The sequence below is a fragment of the Pieris rapae genome, chromosome 10 (assembly GCF_905147795.1).
Source record: "Pieris rapae chromosome 10, ilPieRapa1.1, whole genome shotgun sequence".
Lineage (NCBI taxonomy): Eukaryota > Metazoa > Arthropoda > Insecta > Lepidoptera > Pieridae > Pieris > Pieris rapae.
The window spans coordinates 9,596,900-9,618,695 of NC_059518.1; the positions used below are offsets into that span (position 1 = coordinate 9,596,900).

At 33.7% G+C, this 21,796-nt stretch overlaps 1 protein-coding gene and 1 non-coding gene across 2 annotated transcripts in view; both read right to left on the reverse strand.

Moving 5' to 3' along the window:
• Window positions 1–21,796, reverse strand: part of LOC110996100 (dynein axonemal heavy chain 2) — a 62,553-nt gene that overhangs the window by 14,284 nt on the left and 26,473 nt on the right. Inside the window, exons 33-60 of the mRNA XM_045629781.1 lie at window positions 21,500–21,641; window positions 20,793–20,930; window positions 19,844–20,062; window positions 18,944–19,187; window positions 18,258–18,394; window positions 16,990–17,145; window positions 16,441–16,643; window positions 15,849–16,034; window positions 14,942–15,106; window positions 14,006–14,118; window positions 13,250–13,395; window positions 12,489–12,672; window positions 12,127–12,245; window positions 11,882–11,988; window positions 10,816–10,977; window positions 10,340–10,488; window positions 9,663–9,778; window positions 8,693–8,845; window positions 7,948–8,087; window positions 7,297–7,438; window positions 6,361–6,542; window positions 5,757–5,880; window positions 4,970–5,173; window positions 4,421–4,525; window positions 3,374–3,600; window positions 2,121–2,350; window positions 776–930; window positions 154–253 (exon numbers count right to left, since the gene is read on the reverse strand). Coding sequence (XP_045485737.1) covers window positions 154–253; window positions 776–930; window positions 2,121–2,350; window positions 3,374–3,600; window positions 4,421–4,525; window positions 4,970–5,173; window positions 5,757–5,880; window positions 6,361–6,542; window positions 7,297–7,438; window positions 7,948–8,087; window positions 8,693–8,845; window positions 9,663–9,778; window positions 10,340–10,488; window positions 10,816–10,977; window positions 11,882–11,988; window positions 12,127–12,245; window positions 12,489–12,672; window positions 13,250–13,395; window positions 14,006–14,118; window positions 14,942–15,106; window positions 15,849–16,034; window positions 16,441–16,643; window positions 16,990–17,145; window positions 18,258–18,394; window positions 18,944–19,187; window positions 19,844–20,062; window positions 20,793–20,930; window positions 21,500–21,641 — 4,448 coding nt within the window. The remainder of the gene's footprint in view (window positions 1–153; window positions 254–775; window positions 931–2,120; window positions 2,351–3,373; window positions 3,601–4,420; window positions 4,526–4,969; window positions 5,174–5,756; window positions 5,881–6,360; window positions 6,543–7,296; window positions 7,439–7,947; window positions 8,088–8,692; window positions 8,846–9,662; window positions 9,779–10,339; window positions 10,489–10,815; window positions 10,978–11,881; window positions 11,989–12,126; window positions 12,246–12,488; window positions 12,673–13,249; window positions 13,396–14,005; window positions 14,119–14,941; window positions 15,107–15,848; window positions 16,035–16,440; window positions 16,644–16,989; window positions 17,146–18,257; window positions 18,395–18,943; window positions 19,188–19,843; window positions 20,063–20,792; window positions 20,931–21,499; window positions 21,642–21,796) is intronic.
• On the reverse strand, window positions 1,670–1,780 carry LOC123689531. Its single transcript, XR_006750482.1, has one exon. It is a non-coding gene; the product is annotated as a U5 spliceosomal RNA (small nuclear RNA).

The window sequence follows — 21,796 nt, forward strand, 5'->3', positions numbered from 1 at the left end:
TTTTAGTTATTAGTAATACAACAAGACTTTAAAAATAAATTGACCAGATGGTGTCATAATATTTAATTCCATAAACTTATTCGAGCTACGAAAAGCTATTTGTATTTAAATAAACATGCAATAATTTTGTTACAAAGTTTTTATGAATATTACCGGGTAATCCCATATAGTTCCAGTCTCTCAAGGTAGCATCGTCCAAAAGGAAGTACTTCATACTGAGGTCCATTGTACAAGGCACGCCTTCATTGTACACCTGTAAAGCAATATGTAAAATTAAATAAAGGGTCGCATGGAATTTTGAGTTTTTTACGCCGGCTTTTTCTCTCGGCCTACAATCTCTGTCTTCTTTGCTGAGTAGGGATACCTACAGATTCAAATTTAATGATGTGGAATAAGTGATGTCTGTCTGGCTTATATTCCATAATAAACATAATTTTTAAGAAATATTATTGCATTCAAAGGCATTCCATTAACATAATAAACCAATTTTTAACTAAGGAAAATGCTATGCTTTCGTAAATAACGTTGACATTTTGGGTCTAAAGCAAGCCGGTTTCCTCACGAAATTTTCCTTCACCGTTCGTAAAGAAATATTTAAAATTGGTACAATCATTTAACTCTGCTTTACATGGTCATTACGAGACAAACAATATTATTTAACGTAATTAAGTATCTAAAACTTAATACTTTACTAAATTTTTAAATAGAAAACTACTGACTCGATGTCAAAAATTGCTTTACAAATAATTATAAAAAAATCCGGCCGTAGTATTACCTCATTAAACCAGTCATACATAAGCGCCTCCCTATACTCGGATACAAAGGGTCCCAGGTATGCCACGAAGCCTGTTGCGATGAGACAGTCCCCAGGTAAATTTTCAAATTCCTTGTCTAACCGCTCTACTGTCAACTCCCATCGCTCTCGTTCACCTTTAATGGTTTTTAAATAATTAATCTTTAATAATTTAACTAAATAGAAAATAAAACATAGTTTATATTCACATCAAATAGAACAAGTACATGTAACGAAGAGCAATAGATTAAACTTTATTTATAAGATTTAATTTTTACCAAAATATTATATAAATAAACAGAAAAGCCAGGTACACTGCCACGGGGACCAACCTTTTTAAATTTATTTTGATTTTCTTTTTAATAATTATTTTGTAGGTTAAGAAAGTTGTTATTGGAGTATAATAAATTTTGTTTTTATATTTTATCTATATAATATATTAAATTATACTTTTTTAATTGCTTATTATATATTTATATACAACAATTATCAATTATATAAGAGTATTCAACTACTCAGTAAATATGCAGGAATTATGAAATAGAATCAAATAAATATATCATAATCATACAATCAAATATATGTATAAAGAAATAAGAATATTTAACTAAACTCAGACGTCCGAAATTGTGTTAAGTATTAGTATATTAAAATACTAACGTAAGTATAAAATATAAAGTACTAACGAAGTCATTACTCATGAGCATGACTCGAGTCTCTAACAAGCATCTAATATTCTAATAACATTTGACTACAAGGATACAACTTACAAGCCACAAGGTGCTTTTTATTAAACATTAAAAGATAACACACAATAGTCAATACATAATACACATATTATTAAATCATTAATTTTTTTTTCCTCATAATTTATAAACCCTTCGCAGGGTATCAAAAATTGAGTTAGACTCATTTGAGTGTTCCCCTCCACGGAAATCTTTAGTAAAAGGCGAAAGATTTATACGTTTTGAAGGGAAACCAGAGTGACGTTACGGTACCTTGGTAAATTATATATACCCCTTGGTCAAACACACTGATAGCGCGTTTTATAATAAGCGTTAATACTAAAGCGCCATCTGTTATCGAAGTGGAAACTACCGTGCATTCAAGCAATGATTGACTATTATTTGAATATCGTATTATTAAATGTTGTCTTGTTACAAAATTAAATATTATTTACATTTTAATAATCTCTTATATTATATTCTCAGTTATATTACTCGTAGTAGTCAAAACGTGTTAAAGGAACTAGAATTGTGTTTGTGTAACAAGTGTTTAATTAAAAAACATTGGAAAAACAAAAGTGAAACAGTAAATATTGCCATACCAGACAATCCCGTAATCAGTGCTTCAGCTCTCTCCAATTTGAGTTGCAGCATCCGAGCCTTCCTCTCCAACTCTTCCTTCTGAGCGACTTTCTCGTCATACTCCTTCTGAAGTCGGGCAATCATCTCACTCAACTCCCGCAACTTGGCGCGAGCCTCTGCCAAAATCTGCTGCTTCATGCGAAGCGACTCCAGGGCTTCTTCTAGACGCTCCTTTTTCGGTTTTACTATTCTATAATAATATTTTAAAGGCTTCAAAAATGGAGGTTATCAGCTGGATCTATCTATCTACTGAAACATGTGTATGTTTGGTTAATTACTCAGTCTGAGAAAGTGTTTCACAACGTGGGGCAACATACATCCGCTGCTAACCAAATTGGAACCCAATATCAATAACTTAATAAAAATAAAAATATGTTTATTAATATTATATCAGTGTCTCATTATATTTGAAAATTTTCTGTTTCGTTAACAATTTCCTAGTTATTTCCAAAAAACCAATAGTTAAGTTTCTTGAATGAATTAAATATTTCATAATAATAATAAATCGTTTATTTACAAAGAGAGGTTCATGTAGATCGATTAATTATAAAAATCCGCAGCAAACAGCCATATAAAAATAGACATGTAAATGTCACATTAATTTTCATAATGTCATAAAATAAGGACGCTATCATAATGTCATAATTATTATAAGGTTGTAATTGTCAAAATACTTGCGTACACTATAAGGAAAAATATCCTTTAAATTTTTTATATATAATAAGTTATATATGTACATAGGAGTGGCATAAGAATTTTAGAAATGCTTAGGTGGGGCATGGTACAAAAACACTAAACCCCAACATATTATTCTCAATTCGTCCAAATTATCAAAATCGTTTTAGTAAAAGCTACCAATCAACAAAATGTTGAAAAAATATCCTACACTTAATTAATAAAATAAATAAATAAATACCCTGAGTATTCTATCTGGCCTTAGATTTCTGTATGATTCATGATCATTTCTTAATCTAATAGGCAAGTAGGTGATCAGCCTCCGCCTGACACACGCCGTCGACTTTTCCTGTCTAAGGCAAGCCGGTTGCCTCACGATGTTTTCCTTCACCATTCGAGCAAAATTAATGTTAATTGCGCACATAGAAAGAAAATCCATTGGTGCACAGCTAGGTAACGAACCTACGACCGTTGAATCTCAGGGATGAGGGTCGCACGCTAAAGGCACTAGGCCAACTGCTCAAATAAAAATACTCACTTATAAACCTTTCCATACTTCTCAATAGCGCGTACCCATAGACACAGCGACTTAGCAGCAAGAGAGACAGTACCAACAATCTCTGGGTCAAAATCTGGTTTCGCAGTGTATGTACCAATTTTCTTCAGCGTCTTATCTGATATATTGTCCTTGTCGAATTCGCGCAGTCTGTCCAAAAAGTATTGGTCACCGAGTTGGCGCTTGGCTTCAGCCCACGTCGGTTCCTTCTACAATGATTAAATTAATTACTAGAGAGGATGAACTAACGAAATTCTATGTTACTAATGGTAAAGGCATTCGAAGTGTAAAAAGTTTTTAAATCGGACCAGTTATTGAGTTTAATCGTGAAAAGAACTTAACTGTGTAATTGAGCAACCCGAACTTATTACGAGCTTAATACTATTTAAGCTTAATTTGTTGAAGCTATGGGTGAATATGCTTGAAAGAAGCATATTCCGAATAGCTAAAGAATATATATAGCGCTAAATAACCTGCATTATGAGCATAACACACACTTACGCACATACCCTCAATTTCACATACACAACACAGCCGATTCAGGTATTACTTAGAAAAATGTAATTAATAATTTTTATTTATATTTTCCTCTTGTAAATGTTTAAACCTTTTTGTACACGAGTATATTATGTATTCCATATTTCTCTGCATCTTTAGTATAATCGTTTTTGGTTTAAAATATTTATGTTCATAATCCTACAGTTACGAATTAAATAAATAAATACAAAAGTAAAATTCTGTTTGTAGGTACATAGATCTCTCATCTCTTTCTAGATTCTCAAAGTGGTATGCATGGGTTATATTCTCGCTAGTGAAGTAAATAATAGAATCGAAATATAAGATTTTTTTGTGTGTTCTTTTGTCAATCATGGTCTGTGAGTGACTGATACGTTATATTAGTCAACGTGCCAGACATCGTCAATGAGGTTGGTTCACAGTGGATGCCAGTGCAGGACGTACTGTAGGAAGATGAAGGATGCCTACATTCAGAAATGGAGCAAAGAAGATGATGATAAATTAAATAAGTACCTGTAATAGTATAAGCACCGCTTCCAGAACCATCTCCACCTTTTGTGGCGGTTTGGCGTAAGACTTCACCTCCGTGATGTCCTTTTTATTCAAAGCGTCTAGAGCCTAAAAAAGTTCGGTCTGTAGGTCTTATTAATAATATTTTGTCACGTTTATTCATTCACAAATAAACAGAAGAACGACAAGGACAGACCCTTTACTTATACCAGCGAATTGACTTACCACTAGTTAAACGGCGTTGTTTAGTTAATTAAAAGGCTTATTAAGCTGTTGACATATAATATGAATTAGCGTATACGAGCGTATACGCGTATACGCTAAGCGTAGAGCGACCTAGAGCGTATTAAGTCCTGATTGCGTATAAGTGTCCGACTTTACTATATTCACAAAAAAATCAAGATCCATCTAATGTAAGCCAAAGATATCAGGAATATTATACAGAAAAAAAGGTCTGCGATATAAAAATATCGAAAATACACAAAATTCTTAATATACATAATATTTATTAATATAAATATAACATATTATATATTTTGAATATCCGAATACCTTAACAGCCTCTTCGAGAGCCGGCATGGCGCTGGCCAGATCCCTCATGGCAGCTTCAGCCAACTTCTTGCACTGAACTTCCTCTTCTTGCGTCTTCTTGCTGCGGGCCGCCACGGACCGCTGTTGCTCGTCGGCGTTGCGTTGTTGCACGTTAATAACACCCATGTACTCAATACATTGCTCCGTGTATTCTGCCACTTGGACCTGATAATACATTGCTGCTATAAATTAACTGCTGACCTAGAGGCTTGTGTGTAACCTGAGCTCATGTTTTTAAATTATGCCAATGAATTTTTCTCTAGGTACGCAAATAATACACACACAAGAAAATATCATGAAGAAATTGGCTTAATACCTAGTAGACACGCAGGACAGACTATCTACTAGCAACAGAGTCCGATACTGAAGGTTGTAGTCTAATTTTTCTTAAAAATAAACATTTTAGTACCTAAATCACAGTTCTTGCTTCAGATTGTCTCTTTTGTGTGTTTTGTGACATACAAACTTTGGGATACTTTGGGAACAAACATATGACGGTTTCCTACCGATAACCAATTTCTCCCGTGTAGAGACAACAAGTTTTAATCAGACACATATAATAGAGAATGTTAGTGCAAACCATCGGTAATAAATACGAAAATAAAAACAATTTGTCGTTACTTATAGTAGCTAAAAAAATACTTTCTAAAACTATAAATCAAAATTGTGTAACTATGTTTTTAGTTAATTAAAATTATATAGGCACCAGTACTCCAAATCTGTCTTAACGCAACATAAATAGTCGTACCTGAGAAACGGCGAGTTCCTCAGACATCTGCCCAACCAATTTTGTAGTTTCCTCAACTTTGCCCAGACCGTTACGAAGCTTGTTCGCTTGAAGCGCGATGTCAATACGTTTCAGTCTCAACATCCTTAAAATTTAATACTAGTTTTAAGCGCCATTATTACACATATATATATTCTTAAAGAATAAGTGGCATATGGGTAGCAGGTTGATCTGATGTTAGGTGATAGCAGATGGACTATCAATACTAGAGCGCTCGTGAGAGTCGGCCTTTTAATAATAGGTATGCTATTTTCTTGAAGGGGTCCTTCAAGTAGAAATAGCTCAAAAATACTTCAGCGGGCAGCTGGTTCCACATAATGATGCGCGGCAAAAACAGCTTTAAAAATTGTGTCAAGGTGATGTGACGAAAAGAGTGGCGGAGAGATTATGGCCAGTTGTTCTCTTCCGTTCTACGTGCTTAATTTGAGAACTGGCAGTAAATGTAAAATTTATTTATTGATGTTCATAATGCACTTTTGAAATGTTTTAAGCTATACACTAAACAACAGTCAATGATATAGAAAATAATAGTTATCTAGAAGTATGAAAGCAAATGGTAACTCACTCTTTATATCCCGATACGAGTTCCAAATAGTTAGTGGGCGTGACGTAGTTGGTTCTTCTCATCTCTTGCCACATACGCACAGAGTATTTCCCCACAGACGAATGTATCAAAGACATGATGGAAGCCACAGACGCACGTAAGGCGTCTTCGCGGCTTTCCACAAGGGATTCCTTTCGACGCACCTAAAGATATTGACATGTGAATCAATATAACAACAGTAGAACGACGTCCCCGGTTTACGTCTTTCTTCAAATAATCGGTAAAATCCAAGGTAAACGGGTAGAAGGGTAGAAGTGGTAGAAGGGTAGAAGTGGTAGAAGGGTAGAAGTGGAAGAAGAGTGGAAAGAACATGGCTTCATAACGTTAGGGAGTGAACGGGTATGGTGCGACTGCGGAAGACTTGCCGCACCTGGCACAGAAAAAGACCTGTTCCACGAGATTGATGACTAACCTCCAGTAATGGAAGACCAAATGAAGAAGATTTTTCACAATACTTATCAATGTATTTATGTATGTTGAGTAAACTAATGAGTTTATTAATGCAATAAACTAATCATTTTTTAAAGATAGAAACGAGCCAAAAAGGTTAGTAATTGCAACTAATGGACAACATTTCAGTGGATGACTTGGGATAGACAGTACAGAAGCATGTTTTGTGTCTATTAGGATGTTGAACACAGTGTTTGTTTAATGATTTTGGAGCGAATATCTAGTCAAGTCGTACCAGTAATTGAATATGAATCATGAGAAAATATATATAATTGAGTCTTAATAGTTGACCAGAAATTTATATTTAATGAAGAATTGGGTACACAAATGTCTATCATTGATAGGTGATGTGACTTCTTCATTTTCCAAGATAACATCAATATGATCCAGTAGCATGTAAACATCTCTTTTTGTATAAGCATTTTCAATTGCGACAAAAAAACTAACCCTAGGCCCAGTAATAGAAGCGAGTAACTCGACCCCGTCTAGGAACTTGTAAGCGACTTCGAGAAGCGCCTCTCGCGGCCACTCCAGGAACCAATTTGTGGTTGTCGCGTTTATCAGCGCTGGGTACTGGCGGATTCGGTTCCTACAAGACCAGCATTTACGCATTTTGATAATCTTTTACTATTTTAGAATGCAAGCTATCTATTAGAGACCCTTACTTTATTAATAAATTAATCTATATAACGTATAAAATTTGCGTGTACGTAACAGCGTAGACGCACACATACGTAATATAAATGTTTTATTTATTCAAATACAAACAAAATACATACAGCATATTGTTTTCTATCAACTTCAAAGATTCTTAGTCATCACAAAATTTAATAGTGCTACATATTGAAGTATATATTATAATATAGTATATAATACACGTTTTTAAAAACTTACAAAGGTTTAACAATAAAAAACTAAATTAAGCAATGAGGTAAACTACCTGGCAACTATGCAATCTCTCGGCTAACGAGATTTGCATTTTTGACATACCTAGGTTGAATAACTAAAAATAGGGTACTATACTAGGGTAGCACCGAAACCAAATTGTTATATATTAAGCAAGTGAACATTCTCCTTAATAATGTATGGTATAAATACCTGAACTCATCTCCAATAGGGCTGAAGCACAGAACAATATGCATATTGGCCCTCACTCGGTCCACGAGAAATAGATATACAGCCTCATTGGTTTGCATGATGTTTGCGGCCTTCATCGGCTTCTCCAGGGCTTGCTTTATCTGGAAATAAATTGCTTACGATAATAAAATAATAAGTAAAACTTTTTCTAAAAGTGGATTTTACTAGATTAGAAATCTTTGATACTTTTTTTAAAATTATATGTAGAATAAATATATAAGTATATAAGGTTAGGTTTAAAGTTGTAACAGATATAGACTCTATAACTATAACCATAGATTGTGTGGATTTAAATAATTGATCGTTATAAATATACCACTTTCTTACAAGTAAATGATTTATTATTATTATTATTATCATAAAAGTTAATTTCCTTCGTGTTTTTCTTCATTGGCTGTAAACAGCTGAACTTTTTTATGAATATGAAAAACTTAATAAGTTACACGTAAAACCACATTTTTCAGAAAAAAAATCCAAGAAGTAATGCTATTACTAAAATTAAAAATACTTATCATATTACATATACAAATACATATTTTATATATAAAATGAAAGCTTTTCGTCGCAGGAATTTTTCTAACTATACTGAAAAACAAAAGCGTTTTAGAATTGTTTCACTAAGTGGAACGTCGATACCAAAAAAACTCGTATTCAAAAAAAAAATCAAGAAAGTTTTGCTATTGAAATAGAATTAAAAAAAACTTACATCTTCAAATTCGTCAGGTTTGAATAAATTAGTGACTTCGCCACTACTTAACAAATTGTTAATTATTTCCGTAAATGTCTCCTCCACTATCTGAGTGTCGCAGAAGATAAATGTTGTCTTCTTGCTGTCCACACCACAGGTCGTGTAAAGAGTCTAGAATATAAACAATTAGTAGAAGGTCCAGCCCTAAATCGTCCTTCACCGGGGTGAGTAATGAACGAAACATATTTTAAATGAAATTTAAAAAATAAATAAACAATGGGTTCGCTGAAAAAATCCTGGACAGGCTATATTAAATTATTAATTAAAAAATGATTTTTTATTAAAATTGTACTGATGAACAGTTGAACGTATGAGACTTGCAAAATGTGCAATTGTTAGGTTCTTTATTTTTTTTCCTGGACGGATTACAAGGTTCACAGGTATAGACAGGTATATTGATAGTAGGTTTTTACATTTAAATGATTAATCAATAAATTTTATATCAACGTGAGCGCTGTATTATTGCAAACACGTTGATATAAGGTTCACTGCAAAAATGTTGGTCCTAAGTGCGGTTCGCGAATTTTAAAAATTGCAATTTTAGTCCGGCTTGGAACAGGCCGACAAAGAAGTCCGAGCTGAGTATCTCATGAGACAGAAAAAGATATACGATGCGGCCCCCGAGTTAGCGATTATCTAGTTGATAAAAGGGCCTGGGACTAGTGCTGGGCAGGCTACTTCTAATTAATTTTATATATTTGTTTTAAATATTGTTTGATGATTTTCTTTTTTAAAAGAGTACCGAGAGTTTTCTACGCCGGCTTTTTCTCTCGGCCAACACCCTCCGTCTTCTTTGCCGATGAGTAGGGATGCCTACAGGTTGGAATTGATTGACGTGGAATAAGTGATACCTAGATGATCTTATGTTCCAAAATAAACGTATTTTTTTTAACTCTCACAGATGCCTTGACAATACAAGGGATTTTACCTTCAAGTCTTCTCTGAAGTCCTTGACGCCATAAGTTTTTGTTACGACCACTTGGAACGAGTTGCACTCGCAGATGTAGGATGCGACCCTGGTCAAACTTTGTCGACCTGAGCCACCTGTGAATATTGAAATGAAATCGTTTATTTGCTAAGATGAGATTGATTAATTATAAAAATCCACATAATAAGCCATACATAAATAGGCATGTAAATGTTTATAATATTATAATACTAAGTAGGGGGCACGGTCCGCACCGGATGTCACCTTTTTCGGGGTGACACCCACCCGGTCTCTCCACAATGACAACAATGAAAATAATGACAATGTACAAACAATAAGAATTGTGTTGTGTGTGTTTGAATTCTAATTGTTTGTACATTGTCATTGTCCTTGCTGTCGTAGGGGATTCCCCGTACAACATTCGCGATCCATTAATAAATTATCCATGTCCTTTATCATATAAAATTTATTGCATTTTACTTCCGATGGGGTGACACCACCAACTTCCGCACCGGGTGCCACCCAAGGTACCCAAGCCACTGATACTAAGTCTTCCCTGGAAAATACGAGCTCCAGCTATTTAAAAAAAGAGCGAGAAAGAGTGACCATGGGCTGCGATGCGTCCTTTTTGGCCCATCGGCCTATGCTTATAATACAAATACATAGTAAGAAAATACCTATCCCCACACATAGCATATGCCCTCTTGGCTGCGATATAACTCTGACAATTCTGACAATATGCTCAATCGCGTCTTTAAACAGCACCAGGTCCATTTTGACAACTCCCGGACAACTGTTGTACTCCTCCATTTGATTGGCTATGTATCTGTTGATATTTTTAACCAAATTTAAATATTACTTACTTCACCTGCGTTTATGAGTTTACAGATAATTTAAATTTCAATTTGGAGTAAAATATAAAAAATGTTGGTAAAATAAAATTTAAATTTAATTGTCAAGGGTAGAAAAGAATTTACATTTCATTGTCAAGGGTTAAATAGAATTTAGATTTAATGGTGAAGGGTAAAATAGAATTTAGATTTGATTGTCCAGGCTAGAATAGAATTTAGATTTAATTGTCAAGGCTAAAATATATTTTTTTATACAAAAATTAAAAATCAAAATTATATTAAATATATGTTAAGGTCAGTACCTGCGCAGTGCATTAGCATCATTGAGATCGTCATACACCTCAAATGGATTCAAGAAGTGCCCAAATATGGGTGGACTCTTAGAGGGGCAGAGAGCGTGGAAGGTCAGCTCAAAGTGTTTACCCAACATGTCTCCCATTTGACCCATAAACCAATCACGATCTCTGAAAATTAATTACATTAAATTTAAGAAATATAAGTAAATAAGGATATACATGTAAGAGTGTGGGGGATAATCTTTGGGTTTACAGAGGAAGGTTATTTGTAAAAATAAAATAAAAATACTTTTTCGTTGTTGTCGGATTTGGAAAGTTGAACAAAATAGGGTTGAACCGAAACGTTTCATACGAACTCTAGATATATAATTTATACGATTATATATATAATTAAATTCTATATGTATAACATTGTTTGCTGAGTCAGCTTGTAAGTACTAAAGAAAGAAAAAGACTGGGGAAAATATATATTAACAATTTCTTGAACTCTGTAATTCATTGAAATTTTTAGGCTGCCCCAAAAACAATGTTTCACTGTAAATCGTGCCGAACATCTTAAGGTTCCATATACAATAACTAATACACAGCAGAAACAGTAAAATATTGACATGAAAATAGTTTTTAAAACAAACAAGCAGGCAACTCATTTGACGTGATACCACCACCGATGGGCACTTTCAATGTCAAAGGGCTCGCGAGTGCGTTGCCGACCTTTTAATATTTGGTACGGTCTTTTATTGAACGACCCTAACGACCTTTTAAGAATTGTTACGCTCTTTTATTGAACGACCCTAACGACCTTTTAAGAATTGTTACGCTCTTTTATTGAACGACCCTAACGACCTTTTAAGAATTGTTACGCTCTTTTATTGAATGACCCTAAGTCGAATTGGTTCGGAAATACTTCAGTGGGCAGCTGGTTCCACATAGTGGTGGTGCTCAAAAATGCCTTAAGAAAGGCTTTGTTTGGAGATCCTCAGATGATGAAACTATTGTCTTATAATGCATATTGGTAAACACTTAAATCAAACTAAAACAGAATGAGAAAGAAAGAGAAAGAGACTGTACTTACTTCTCTTCGGTCAGTCGATCACAAAACACCCGGAAGCATTCGTGGACCCAAAGACGAAGAAACCTTGGTTTCGTGTTTTGATAATCCTTGTTACTCCTCAGAAGACCCTGAAAAAGCACAAAAACATTTTTAGGAATAAATACATATATGTATACATAAAAATATTATAGCAACCTAATAATCTACATAAAAATATTAAAATCAAAGTTAAAATAACTTTAAATAAATTAATTATATACAATAACCTGAAAGATCTTCGAGATGTCCCTCAAATTGAACAGGTAGTGCATTTTACTTGGCGTCGGAAGTAACTTCGCCACAATATTGTTGAACATATCTATTGTCGCAGTCAGCACTATTTTACCTAAAATTACAAAACTTTTAAATAGTCTTAAAGTTTATCAACCCAAAAAGACTTGCCAGCTTTTATAAACCCTACTTTTCTATGCGTTGCCGGCCTTTAAAGTATTGATGCCGTTTACTTAAAGACGAATTGATTCAGCATCTACCATGTGAGGCAGAAACTGAAATACGCATAACTTGTATCACTTATCAAGGAATTATACATATAACTAAAAATATTACATATATAACATAGCCGACTCACCGATAGTCTTGGTCTCCTCGTCGAAGTCAGACAGATGCTGAGACAACATAGTCCCGAATATCTTGATGAGCTGCTGCTGTGTGGGTGGGGGTAGGAAGAAGGCGTGGAAGCAAGAGAGAAGACGAGGAGGCAGATTGGATCTGGCCCCGCCTGGAGGACCGGCAGCGCCACAAAGGACCATATCCTTGGAAATTAATAGTTTATATTTGCGTGTTTGTCTTTTTAATTAATAATATATAAAAATATGATAACGAAATTCTCTCAATTATAGACGTCAAAATCTTAGCATTGAATTTCTAAATATAATTTATTCTCAAATTATTAACCATTTATCAATGAACACAACTCCATAAATATTTGTATAAATGAAACCCAACACCAAATTAATCAGATATAAAGCTGTTTATACTTAAAGATCAAGCTAACTCATATATACATTAACGAATTTCATAGTATATGAATTGACACAGACTCACGATATCCAAGACTCAAAGCAAACCCAATACTTCTAAATAGATCGTTGTAAAATAGACCTTAACAAAAGGCAATAAAAACTTCAATGACGTAAATATATGAAATATATAGGTAGAACAAATATATGGTTTAACATTGCTTATGTCTTCCAACCAAAGACATTTTATGTTATTATTTTTATTCACAAAAGTTTTCAAACATTCACTCACACACAACTGTCGTATTGGTGATTAACTATACACACACCATTATATTATTTTAATAAAAAAGCCGCAGTTTCAACTTACCTTAACATTCTTCCGCCATTGCTTCTGCCTATCAAACCAATAGCCATAATCATGCCAGAGGCGCACTAGTTCCAGAGGTGGCTGAGACCCGTAAGCATCACGCACCGGCATATTTATGTCGTCCATAAACGCTATCATTCTTTTGCCTATATTAATACAACTTAATCAGAGAGAAAATAAATCTTAAATCTACAAGTAAACTTAGTCAAAAGAGTAGTCCTAATCATATGTTGTAATTAGCCACTACTTGTACCAAGAACTTTAAACTTTATGTATTGTAGTATTGTATTTAACTGAACTTTGTATACATCACACAAGATAGATTTTAACACAAAGCAATAAAGATTCAATTTGTGAGATTTCAAAGTAAATATTGTTTTCATGTCTGTATATGTATGTATATCATTCTTATTATGAATTCTCACCTTTGAATCATTTAAAACGATTTTGAAATCAAAGAAATTGAAAGATTCCAATTTCCATTACAGAATATTTATTAACAATATATACCTATGAAAATTACACTATATGGAAATTTCTATAAAAATCTAAGAGATAGAAATGTTAAACTGGAAACATTGTTTTTATTAATTGATCTAACAGGATTCCGAAATTTCCTAAGATTTTTTTTTTATTTTCCTGACAAAATTTAACCCAATATCTATGTTCTTTTATCACTGCGCTAACGTCGCTAGATATAATAAATACTGAATTCATTTTCACACACTTATTATTTTAATAGTAAAAACAAATTACCTCCCGCCGGTACATAATTCCCCTTAGTCCTTTTCTCAAGTCTAGCTTCAATAATATCTTGAACATTAGCCGCCGTCGTCTGAGCCGACATATTAATCACTTGCATGCTATATCTATTAAACGAAAAAAAGGGAATTTTAAATATTGAACAATTTTAATAGGATTAAATAACTTTTTAAAATATTAAGTACTAGCAGACTCGGCCAAGCGTTGCTGTGGCTAAGGTTTTTGTTATATTACATAGTAGTAAATGAATCAAGGGAAACCGTAGGAGAACTTATGTGAAACGTTGGTACCACGACACGGACCTAAACTAAACTACCTTTAACTCAGCGCCATCTGTTAGAATTGTATCAAATAATAAACAAATGTTAATGTTATCGTAATTTTAGTAAGGATGCCTATTTTTTTTGAAAATGAAATATAGCCTATGTCACTCAGGAATGATGTAGCTTTCCAACAGTGAAAGAATTTTTCAAATCTGCCAAGTAGTTTCGGAGCCTATTCAATTCATACAAACAAACAAAAAATCAAACCTTTCCTCTTTATAATATTAGTATAGATAATTTTACGTCAAAAAAATGATAAAACATCTTTAAACATATTTGTCATAACTTTGAAGAAAGATAAAACATAACATTGGAAAAAGAATTAACAACAAATTTAAAAAAGATTAAACATAACATTGAAAGAGAAGAATTTATGATTTCTTTAGTTAATGAATTCAGTTTTAAGATTATTTTAACTAAAGTGATCCAAATGCATAAATATACCTCTATAATTATTTGATACAAAGCTTTTATAAAATCCGTATCGATATATCGATGTCGATCATTATACGTACCAGCCACTGTATTAGGTCTAAGGCACCATACCATTTTATAATACCAACTGTGGTATAGTTCAAATTCGAATATAAAACTGAAAATTACCCACCTATCAGGATCCAATTGAGCAAGAGTTCCCTGAATGAGGAACGTCTTCCCAGTTCCGGTCCCTCCACCAACCAGAACACCATATCCAGCTTTGAGCATATCCAATGCGATTATTTGTACCCGAATAAATTCCACTGTCGGCACCAGGATGTTGTGGAATCCCAAACTGTAATTAAGCCCTTACTTCGTAAATATTGTGTTGTCATGTGGAGTTATTTACAATTGTTTTTTTTAAGGCAACCCTTAAATTGTGTGCTCAAGGACGGGATGGACAAACTATTTTTAGTTGTAAGTTAATATGTAAAAATTAATTTTAAAAATGAAAAGGCTTTTCATTTTTAAAAGAAGGAGGAAGTATGGTGTACTGTTCCTCCAAGCCAAACGAAGGATCATCAACTAGTCTGACTGGTCCGAAGCAACTAGTGCCTAAGGTTGAGAGAAATTACGTATAATACGTAACTACGTATAAATAGAACTTCGTATTCGCAACGTATAAATCTTTTTAGTAAGATAAGTGATAAAAATATTACAATTAATATTTTTATCACTTATCTTACTTACTTACAATTAATAATAAAATATTACAAATAAACACATAACTATTTAACTAGTGTATACAAAATATTGCAAAACCTATTTTAAAAGAGTAAGTGTGGAGTTTCTTTCCCATTCTTCACACGAAACTATCTTGTGGAGAGGGCGACTAGAATCATCTTTTTATTTTATTTAAAGTTAAAAAGTGCCATTTTAGGTCTAATTGGAATAAATGATTTGGCTTTGACTATGTTAGTCCGTTTCAGGGTCATCACCGCAGTTATTTGCCGATTGCAGATCAAACAAAAAATACTTGCTTCATCTTTGCTAACGATAATTTTGAGGCGTTAAACATACCATAACCAAAGACTCACTTAGGATTAAACCGCCAGTTATCAGGCAGTTTATCCTCCCAGGGTTTGAAGGCCCGCAGCCGCTCATCAACGTAGTAATCGTACACGGTGTCTTTCAAGGGGAAGACACCTTCATGTTCTCGGACCCAGTTGTCCAGCTTACGACGGGATTCTTCTTCCAGGGTCGCACTTACTGACCAAATCATACTGTGGATGGTATTTTATTATATCTAATCGAAAATCCTTTTTTGTTCTTATTTAATAATTGTATACAATATTTGGGAACACGATTAATAAATACTCTCAGATTATATATAATAAAACAAAATGTTGTATGCCGTATCATAAAAATATAAAGACAAACAAAATTGTCTAAAACACAAAAATAAAATTATTGGGTTAAACACGCCTTGCTTAGGTGTTCGAAAGATTCTCAGTCGATTCTCAGGTCTACTGAGATAATAAATTTCATAAGGAGCGGTCGAGCCGTATTGGAGGTGTATGGGAACTAATATTGTGACACGAGAATTTTATATATATTATTATAATTATTTAATGAATGGCATAAATATTTAAATTAAATAAAACAACTACCATAATTTGTGACACTTACGCAAAGAGAAACCTCATTTTTGACAGCCCTTCATTGTCTTCCTCATCGGGCTGTGGCGGTGCTGGGGCTGGTAAGAGACCCAAAAGCCGACAGAGCGATCTTACACCTGTCAGCTCCTGACCCCTCACGCTCTGGCCTTCTACTAGGTGGAGCCTCTTTAGCTCCAGCACCGGTGTTAAGATGTTTAGGAAGTGACGACGAAGCTACGGGATTTATAAGATCGTATAATTACCGGATGAGATAATGCAGATTATTTATTATTATTCCCAAGGTATTATTCCACAGCGTACCAGAGTCTGTGGTACGAGAACCGTGGGAAACGTAGCAATTTGATATATTGACTACGCTTACGTCATTATAGTTGACAGCAATCTTGATAAAATGACTCATAGAATACATGTGAAGATTAGATGGAAAGCTATTTAAGCTTATTGATTAAGTACATACGGCAGCTAAAATATTACTGTAAAATTATATCCAATTCAGATTTTCGCCGAATTTAGATTGATACGTGTTTCTTATATATGTTTTATTTTTAAATAATTATACCATCTCCCTATATTCCAGGTCATCGATAGTCTCAAGCCAAGAATTCACAAAAGGCCACCATCCCCAATCCTTGTAATCATTGTAGACCATTCCATTACGAGACACCGTAGCTGGCGATGCCACAGCAAGGTCCAATGTCTCAATTAACAGTGACACCTGTCAAAATAAATAATTGAATCAAAATACGTTTATTCAATTTAGATGCTTAGAGCATGCTTATGAATGTCAAGATTCACAAAACTCGCGAAAAATCCGTTCACAAAACTACCAGGAGGCCTTGTTCTATGAAGAACGGGCAAGAGACTCAGCAAGTTTTACATTAAAATTATTCAAAGGAAAATGTCATAAACCACAACATTATTAACTACTGTGATATAAATCGCGAATTTCTTACTTTAATCTATGAATATCATGAGGATTCAATGCTTTATTTATATGATCACACTTTATCCCGAACCACGTGCTCTGTCACCTCCATGACACTTCCACTTTCATGACAAAACCATGTGAGTCATGAAAGTGGAACTACTACTACTACTACAACCCTTGATCTTGAGATTTTTGTATGTGTATATTGATTTCTTAATTCAACATTCGAAAATCATTTAGTCATATAGGTAACAAAATGGACACTTATGAACATCAAAAAATGTATTAAATGCTTCTAATTTTACCATTACTGTCAATTCTCAAATCAAGGGCTTAGAACGGAAGAGATGAACTGGCAATAAACTCTCAGCCACTAGTTATAATCGTTAAGTTTTTTTTTTTGTTTATAAGGAGCTGCAACTATTACACCATGTTCCGTGTGACATCTTAAGTAATAATTAATAATAATAATATAGATTAAGAACTAAGATTTGTCGCAGTTGTCAATGATCCTCTGTCAGCACGATCACGATCAGCCTCCGGTGCCTGACACACGTCGTCGACTTTTTTTTTGGGTCTATGACATGTCGGTTTCCTCACGATGTTTTCCTTCACCGTTTGAGCGAATGTTAAATGCGCACATAGAAACTCCATTGTTGCACAGCCGTGCGAACGTATAACCTTACTCACAAACTCATATTTAAATAAATAATTATAAAACCTATGCGTTTCATCCGCATTAATTCATAGCATCAGCCTCGGTACAGACTTTTTAGGTTAAGGTTTAAAGACATTTATTCTCATAATAGACATTAGTCACTTACATGAGAACACTTATATGCTAACTTTTTTAGTTCTAGTTTACCGCATTTCACCTATCAAACTCTTTAAACATTAACCTGAGGGGGCATAGAAATCCTCTCACTGTTCACCAGCGTAAGAAGTTTATTGTCGTCCATCACTGAATTCAGATTTTCGATCCAAATCGCGTCCACCGGACCGTCAAATATTATCCACTTTTGATCAGGTGACTCGTCTATAACGAATACAAGAATATAACCCAATAATGTAACAATATTTAACTATGCTATTTAAATAATATATTTATTTATTTATAGCCTTATATCAGAATACAAAATATATACATTATAGCTATTGTTTTTGTTAATCTACAATAACTGATTCTGTGCCCACGGGCAAAGGCCTCCCCCATTTTCCTCCATTTTTCCTTATTCCATATTCCTAACTACAGTTAAATAGTTAAAAAAAATGGAAAGGTTAACCTTAAAGGATTTTAAACCTGTTAACATTGGAACTGGTCTGTATGTCTGGGATGTAAACGTTTTTTGAAGTAAAATTTCTTTAGGCGCATGACGGTAAATCTTTAACGAAACGTCACGAAGATGTGCAGCGCTTTTGTCGAAGAAAAGGGAGAGAGCTATTGAGACCGATTAAGAGAGAGTGAGAAAGCAAACAATCTTTTAAATTGGACGCTATTTGCTGCGATACTGTAGTAATAACTAAAAGTACCCAAGTCAGTAGTAAGCAGTAGTATGTGTTCTTGATTCAAAATAGCACAAAATACCTTGACAAGTCGTCCTCATAATGGACGAAAGCACTCCATCCTTCCACTCTCCCGTAGCCAGGTTGTATTCACCATACAACTCACCCAAGGTAAGAGCCTTGGGGTTCATTGGATGCACTTGGACATTCTCGAAGCCGGGAACCTTTTCACGTTTCAAACGACTGATAGTGAAAGCTAACATCTTCCAAGAGACCGTTTTAGCTGTGTTCGTATCGCCTAAGAGAATACTGGAGTGCCGCGAATTCTAGAAATTTATATTATTGTCAAAATCATTTTAAAAAAGTACCTATCAATTCACAAGTGGTAGATAAAAAAATTTTGGTTTCGAAGTAATGATTAGATATTTTTAAGTTTACTATAAATTATTAATTTTAATAAAAACTATTAATGAATAATATGTAAGTTAGTCTGTTTTTCACTATCTAAATGTATTGTTTATTTCACTATCTATAACTCAAAATTATTTTTATATACATTTTAAATTTAATTTTTTAAGTTTAATATCAATTTTTATTCTGATAAAAACTAAAATAATTAAAGTTTGAAAGTCTATAAAACGAAAAAGCTACAGTAAAAAGAGACAGAGATATAAATTCATAAGATTTAACGTGGTAGAAAAGGAGATAGGAAGCATTGTTGTCTATGTTTTTTTTAAATATCGGTAAACGTTGAAATGCTTGTGGCGTAGACCATTTGTTCGAAATTTGAATTTATAAATAACAAAATAATGTATTCGCAGAATGATCTTACAGTAGCGATATTGCGTAAATTATATATTTTATTTTATTTTTTCTCAACATTAACGTCCTGTATTATTACTGAAAAATGCATGTATTTTTATAAATAAAATGAAATTTAAAATTGAATTATCTATATTAGCCTAGTAAAAATTAAACTAACCTTGGTCTCATACGTCTGTATGACCTTGTGCAATGCCGCCTTTACCGGTTGTAGACCCACCAGCCTCATCTCAGCAGATATCGCGGTCTCCAGCATCTCATAGTCCAAGGTTGGTACAGTCACATCAGGGAATATATCTTGCATGATGCCATCAAATAATGGCACATCTTTGGCTGTCAATCGAGCCACATTCATATCACGCATGGCCAGGATCACCATCTGATGTTGTCAAAGAATTTTTCAAAAGTACTTACTAACATTAAATTATTTTTAAATTAATTTTTTTATATATAGTATGTTTGCCCCCCTAACGCCCAAAAAGGCAGTCATCGCAGCCCATAGACACCCATTTTTAGTGGGTGCGTTGTCTGTAGGAGGAGTACGCTGGAATTTTGAATTGTTGGAGGTCGTGTCTCTCAGGGAAGAACCCCGCCGGTAGTCGTTTCCACAGTTCCCTAGTTCGCAAAAGAAAATGCCTTGTGAAACGGACTGTGGACGATATCCAGCCATCAAGGTGATGTTGGGGAAATTTAGAATTCATACGATTTTATATTAATTTCTTTTTATAACTTTTACTTTTAAGTTTATTGCATGTACGGCTATTTTTATTGAGATCATTTTAAGAACAACTACAATGTAATGTTAAACTAAAGTATATTATTCTCATGTAAGTGACATTTTTGTCTTTTTTGAGAAATAAAGTCTTTAAACCTTACATTAAAAAGGTAAGATTAATATTTATATAATATATAAACTAAAAACTACAAATTCGTTCACCAGTAGGATACAAGTAACAAATATATAAATAAAATAGAAATAAACACGTCTGTCAAAAACGTATTGACGTTTGACATATAGGAAATATACCGCTAAGCTTAATACAGATGATTAATGAAATAAAGAAACCAAGCAGGTTCTGGCGTCTACATAAATTAATATATTAGTTTACCTCCTGTTCAGGCAGGTTAGGATAAGCTCGTCTCTTTACTCCTGCGTACCGGAGTAACGCGACCATAGAGCGTAGACCGAAGTCATAATGATCCTGCTTTGACAACTGCTGCATAGCCAATTGATACAGCGTAAACACCTAATAGAATCGTTTTTATTAAGTTTTTTGAAGTTGGAGCAGCCGTTAATAAAAAAAACCTGCCAAGAGCTACATACTTATTTGAAAACTAACTAAACATTTTGGGTACATATGTTTTGTGATAAGTACATAACATTTAAGCGAACTAACTTTTTCTAAATAAATAATAAAAAAGGTCATATATTTGACCTAAATTATACCAATTTCCCATGTTGAGTCAAAGGATAAATGGTCACTTTAGGTGTAAGCCTTAATTATTGTATCTAATTGTATGTAAAATTACGCTCTTTCTTAATTTTACCGTTTTACCTTAAAGTATTCCCGTCTCTTTTCATTCAGCGTAAATACAATTTAGATGACATGAAGGGGGGTTCATTTTAAAATAATATCGATAATTTATATATAATGAAAAATATTAACCAACTACTAGAAAAGCCTTTTCACAAGAAATTATAATTATTACATTAATATAATTTAATGTTATTAAACAGACACACAAAGGCAATAGACACAAATAAATTTCTACAAATATATTACGAAAATTGCTTGACCTCACTACTTTGCGATACCTTTTTAGCGTTAATCTTATAAGCCGTAAAACCATCCGAGAATAAGGTATTTTCAGCGATAATGAGCGAGTCCGGCACACACATTGCGATCGGACGGAACATGGACTTTAAGTTATCCGGTAGCTCTGTCCGGCCCGCGTAACTGTAAAAAATTAATTTTTGTATGAAAGATTCTTCTAGGCTCTTCTGATGTTAAGTGATACCCATAGACACTTACATTTCTAGAATGCTTGCTAATGCGTTTCCCCCCTTTTAAAAATTGGAACGCTCATTAAAATATTTAATCTTTGTATTGAT